The 5871-nt window shown below is 51.0% G+C and overlaps 1 protein-coding gene across 1 annotated transcript in view; it reads left to right on the forward strand.

Annotated features, from left to right (window-relative positions):
* LOC103590663 (growth arrest-specific protein 7-like) overlaps positions 1-5871 on the forward strand; it is a gene marked incomplete at its 3' end in the record, with an annotated part of 80835 nt that overhangs the window by 60967 nt on the left and 13997 nt on the right. The window contains exon 3 of the mRNA XM_008572954.1: positions 857-937. Coding sequence (XP_008571176.1) covers positions 857-937 — 81 coding nt within the window. The remainder of the gene's footprint in view (positions 1-856; positions 938-5871) is intronic.

Raw genomic sequence — 5871 nt, forward strand, 5'->3', positions numbered from 1 at the left:
CGGACCGGGGACCGGCAACGGGATTGCAACCCTCGGCGTTGCTCCCGCGCCTCGCTCAGCCGGTGAGCAGGAACCAGTCTGTATGTGGGATCCGAACCCTTGGGCGGGAGCGCCGCCGTGCTTCCCAAGCNAGGAACCAGTTTGTATGTGGGATCCGAACCCTTGGGCGGGAGCGCCGCCGTGCTTCCCAAGCGGCGCACTATCCAGTGCACCACCGGGCCGGCCCTCTGCTCCTCTTTATAAAGCCACCGGTACCATTCCTGTGATAACCCATTAATTCACTATTAACCAAATAATACATGAGTGGATAATTCCATTCATGAGGGCAGAAGCCTTATGACTCAGTCACCTCCTGAAGGTGCTATCTCTTAATACTTGTTACATTGAGGATTAAGTTTCAACTTGAGTTTCAGAGAGGACAAACATTCAAACCATAGCATAGCACAGTGGTTGTTTGAGGAGAAATGCCCTGTTGGCAGCTGGGGTTCCAGGACTAGAGTTTGGAGCTCTCAGGATGGAGTAGAAGTGAATGAATTGGCAGCCTGGGGTGGGGAGAGGGATAAGGGAGGGGCCCTTGGGGACATTTCAGAGGATCCCAGCCAGAAATCCATCTCCTCTGGCCCCGGCCCCATGGAGAAGTCCCCCAGCAAAGGAGTAAGCTCTCTTGTCCTGGACGGCAAGAGTGATAGATGTCAGAGCAGAAAGCAGGCTCCTGTCCCTTCATGGTAAGAGAGGAAGGTGACTCGCCAAGTCTCTATTTTTTCTAGCTCTGACCATCTCATTCTGCTCTGTGACACTCTGAGGTTCTGGCCTATGAAATTCTCAAAGTGATTTTCTTTGTTCTTTCTTTGACCAGAGACCACCTGGGAACGTCCCAGCAGTTGTCCTGGGATTCCAGCCAGCCCTGGCCCTCACAGGAGCTCTCTGCCTCCAGCAGGTACGTCCACTCACCACCTCGGGGCAGCTGGGAGGGCCACACCTCTACTTTCATTGGAAGGGCTCAGACTCTGTGTCCCAAGGCCGGACACCTGGCTTGGGATCTTAGGGACCTAACCCAGGGAGAGGATGGGCCTTGGAGGTTGATGTCTCCCTGGCAGTGTCAGCAACAGCTCTGGTGGCCTCATACTGTCTCCCTCTCGGGAGGGGTGGGAGGAGGAAATGGCTGGGTGGGTTGAAACACCACAGCTCTTTCTGTCTGCTACAGCGGGAACAGAACTGCTCCCCGTGGCCCTTGTAGGCATCAGGGAGTAGAAGCTAAAGGGAGGCAGATTTTTACAAGGTAACTTTCAAACAGGATGTCTGGAAAAGAAATGGGATTCTTTGTGAGGGTGTGAGTTCTCCAGCTGCAAAGGTGATCGAGCAGAGGCAGCTGGGGTAGACATCCCTACAGTAGGTGGGAGGTTTGTCCAGACGGTCTTGGGAGAGACCCAGGTCTGAGATTCTGGGAGGCAGCTTGCAGGACCCTGGAGTAGAGAGAACGGTGTCTGTTTCTTGGGCTTAGGCTTTGTAAAATATCACCTCCTCCAGGAAGCCTTCCCTGATCACTCAGTTCAGAGCCCTCACCCAGTCACTCCAGATCCCAGCACGTGCTGTTTTATTGTCCTCAAAGTTCTCCTTCCTGTTGATTGTCGCTCTCCCATGCCACACTGTAAGCTCCCTGAGGGTAGAGACTTTGTCTCTCTTTTCCGTTCATGGAATCCTCAATGCCCCAAACAGATCCTGGCTTTGATGTTGAGTGAATTCACCAGTGTTACCCTTGTCATATGGTGTGTAGACCAGCCTCGGGTGCGGCATGAAAGTCATGGGAATTTAAACATGTATAGCTCTGAGAATGTGACAGATGGCTGTGGCTGGACGGAGGTGGGGAGGCCAGCAGGAGAGGAGGGGCTGAAGCAGTGGTGACATTTCCTCGGGAGGCGGCGAGTGCTGCGTTCTCAGACCAGGTCCCCAGAGATGGGCCCATTCAGCCTTCGTTACTGCCACGTGACGGTAGGCGATTCCAAGGGCCCTGCCTTCCCTTTTGTTGATGTTCTTGTGTTGTTGTTTAAACAATAGAAAAGCCATGTTAATAATGCGAGTGTGGCCCTATTTCCTGGCTGGCTCCAGGCCAGTTGGACACTACAAAGAAGAGCTAGTGTCTTTTCTGGCCAGAGTGGTCCCTGCAGGTGGCCAGGACATCCTTGTAGGCAGAGGGAGGGTTGGGCAAGTGGGACGACAGGTGTGATGGAGGTGTGTTCTGCCAGGCTGACGGAGCTGGTCAGGGCTTGCCCTTTGACTCACTGGGGCCACCTCTCCATGGTCACTTCTCCATGGAATCCTAGGCCCATCAGGTGCTATGTGAGGAAGGGTTTTGTAGTAGGATGACAGGTGTGATGGAGGTGTGTTCTGCCAGGCTGACGGAGCTGGTCAGGGCTTGCCCTTTGACTCACTGGGGCCACCTCTCGATGGTCACTTCTCCATGGAATCCTAGGCCCATCAGGTGCTATGTGAGGAAGGGTTTTGTAGTCCAGTGCAGTGGGGAACCCTGCCTATTCCAGTCCCTTTTGGAGACCCATCTGTACATGTCACCATTCTGAAGGCTCCAAGAAGGCCTGAAGTAAAGACACCTAGGTAACTTATAGGTTGAGCCTCTTTAACGTAAAGCGCTTTTGCCCTGTTTGTTTGCAACACACCTCATACCTGTTAAGCTTCCTCACTCTCAACTCTCGGGTGATTTTTGCCTACCCAGGGACATTTGGCAATATCTGGAGACATTTTTCACTGTCACCATTAGGAGGAGGTACTGTAGGCCCCTACAGATGGTCCTGACTGAGGTGGTCGACTTACAATTTTTCAACTTTATGAGGTGTGAAAGCCATACACATTCAGTCGAAAACTGTGCTTCGAGTGCCTGTACCACCACTCTGTGTTTCACTTTCAGTACATTATTCAAAGAATTACATGAGACATTCAACCCTTTATTATAAAATGGGCTTTGTGTTAGAGGATTTTGCCCAACTGGAGGCTAATGTGAGTGTTCGAGCACATGTAAGGTAGGCGAGGCTAGGCTGTGATGTTCGGTAGGTTTAGGTGTATTACATGCATTTTCGACACAGAATATTTTCAACTCATGATGGGTTTATCAGGACATAACCCCATCGTAAGTCGAGAAGCATCTGTACTGGTAGAGGCGAGGGATGCTGCTAAACGTTCCACAACGTGCAGGATGGGCCCCCACAACAAAGAATCATCTGGCCCTAAATGTCAGTGGTGCCGAGGTTGAGAAACTCTGCTCTAGGGTGGCTCAGAACATCAGTTCGTCTCTGCTCAAGGGTTCTGGACCATGGCCCATTGAAGCAAAAAGCAGTAACACCCTATGTCATTGATTATAAGACCCACCTTTTGATTTTTCCCCCATATTTTAATATTTGGAAATCAGATGCATCCCACATTCAATGGTATATCCTAGCTTAATTGGAAGCATTTTTCTTCTTCCTTAGTGGTCCTTAAAATAAAGATACCTTTAACAATCAATGGCATCTTGGACTTGTGAAATGACAGCTTGTTAAACTGGGGCCTTGGGCATGTGGCTTCTCCCTGCCAGGCCTCACTTTCCCCATTCATAAGTTGAGGGCCTGCCCAGCCTCCGTGCTTTGTGATTTGCGACACTTTCAGGAGACACTTTCAGCTTTCAGGAGATTTTTACTGTGGGGAGAGAAATAGACTCAGTGAGGGCACAAGGTTACTTCACAATCCAGTCGTCCCCTCCCCAGGCTCCTGGGGTTGTTGACTCCTCTTCCTGAGACCACTCAGTTCCCAGATCTCAGTCCCTTTTCTTCTGTACATGCTTCTATGAAAGCCTCAGCAATGGAGTTTTAGACCTTCTCAGTCAAAAATCCATCAGATGCTGTTCTCGGTACTCGGGGTGTAGCCACAGACAAGACAGACACAGGTGGGTTCTACTCCCAGGGAGCCTCTGTTCTAGTTGGGGAGTTAGACAAACTAGCAGACACAAATATGTCAGATACAGCCTGCATGTTCTAAGGCAAGGAATGACAGTGTGACAGAGAGTGTCCCTGGGGAGTCAGGGGAGGCCGCAGCAAGGGAATGATGTTTAGATCAAGCTTTAACCAGAACAAGCAGATAGATGGGTGGGGAGGTGGTTTCAGGCCAGGCTAGTGCAAAGCCCCCAAGGCAGCAATAACCTTGGCACAGTTGAGAGCAGGAAGTGGGCCAGCGTGTCTGGAGGGTGGGATGTGCTGGAGAATGGTCGGAATGAGGTAGGGGAGTGGCCAGGGGCGGAGCCTGCCAGCCCCATAAGCCAGGGGAGGGTGCTGGGATTTCATTCAGAGCGTGCTGGTTGGGGTGGAGGGTAAACAGACTGAATGCAGGCAGCACTTGGCTCTGTCTAGACTGCATTCCGTTAGCAGTGATGGGGGAGTTACCTGCAGAGTGGGCGGGGGGTGAGGGCAGTATGGAAAGCCCAAGCACATTTCTTGACCATAAACATCTCCTGTGGGCGCTCCTGAAGAAGGACATGGAAAAACAGGAAGAATGCCGGCGGGGGGACTACAAGTTAACTTAGCCAAACCGTGCATAGGCAGCCTCTCCTTCATGGGGACGAGGGGTGAAGGAAGCCACAGGGCCCAGCTTTACTTGCGTGTCATAGCTTTGCGAGCTTCCAGAGAGGGTTTGAAGGGCCACCCACACGTCGGGACTGGTTCATTCTTAGTGCAGGTTTGGTGGATGCCGGTTAAGTGCAGCCAGCCAGCTTACCAGCGGGGGAGAGAGATCTAGAAACACGCCCAGATCCCCCCACAAATTAGATTCCACTCTTTGAATGTTAGGTGCTACTTAGTAGAATTTCTGTGTAGGCTTTACTCGGTTTCCCCTGTTAGTGTCTTACATAACTGCAGTACATTTGTCAAAACTACGAAATTTACATTGTATATTACTGTTAAGTAAACATTAGACTTTATTTGGATTTCAGGAGTTTTTCCACTAATGCCCTTTTTTATTCTAGGATCGAATCCTGGAAACCACATTACACTTAGATTTCACTTAAATTGATTTGTTTATGGTTAAATAGTCACCGGTGGCTAGTGGCTGCTGCATGCACAGTGCGGTGTGGTGGAGACCGAATTCCTTTCTGAACCTCTGGGCCTGGGGCATGCACTGAGCGTGTGTTTGTGTTTTTCTGAAGGATAGAGGAAATCTGTTATTTATTGGGGTTGCCCAGGTAGGGGGTGTGTTTCAGGAAACTTGGGCTCAGGGGCTGCCTTTGCCAGTTTCAGGCTGAGTTCACCTAGGGATCATCCTTAGGCTTCCAGCAGCCCCAGGGAAGCCCAGGGCCCAGTCAAAGGGAAGTGAACAAGTGCCCTTGCAGAGGCTGAAGATCAGGGAGCTCCAGCCTTTGAGCCTGAGGAGCCAGCCAGAAGCGTGTGCAGATAGACAGTTGTGCAAACCCAGGCCCTTGCCCACATCTTCTTCCCTAGATCAGGAGGCCCTGTGCACATCTCCTCTCCTGTACCGCACCCTCCCTCATGGCAGAATTAGCAAGTTGCTAGTTCCAGAGCCGCTTCCACACCCTAAACTAGACTGCACATTGACTTCAAGGAAGGCCCTGACATTCTCTGTTGGGAGGAAGCTCATATGATCTTTTAGAACCAGTGTTCTTGTCAGCTGAGGCTACGGGGACTTTACAAAGGCCAGTTTAACCTTTGATGCCCCCGTAGAGTAGCCATAGATTTTCAATCATTCACAGCCACGTGGGCAAATGTATTATCAGTCCCATCTTTGGGAGCACAGTTTACATCTTAGACAACCAGGGGAAACAGTTAGGACCAGGTGGCCAGACAGAAATTTCTGGAACAGAGGCAATTAGTATAAAGC

The sequence above is a fragment of the Galeopterus variegatus genome, unplaced genomic scaffold (assembly GCF_000696425.1).
Source record: "Galeopterus variegatus unplaced genomic scaffold, G_variegatus-3.0.2 Scaffold852, whole genome shotgun sequence".
Classification (NCBI taxonomy): domain Eukaryota; kingdom Metazoa; phylum Chordata; class Mammalia; order Dermoptera; family Cynocephalidae; genus Galeopterus; species Galeopterus variegatus.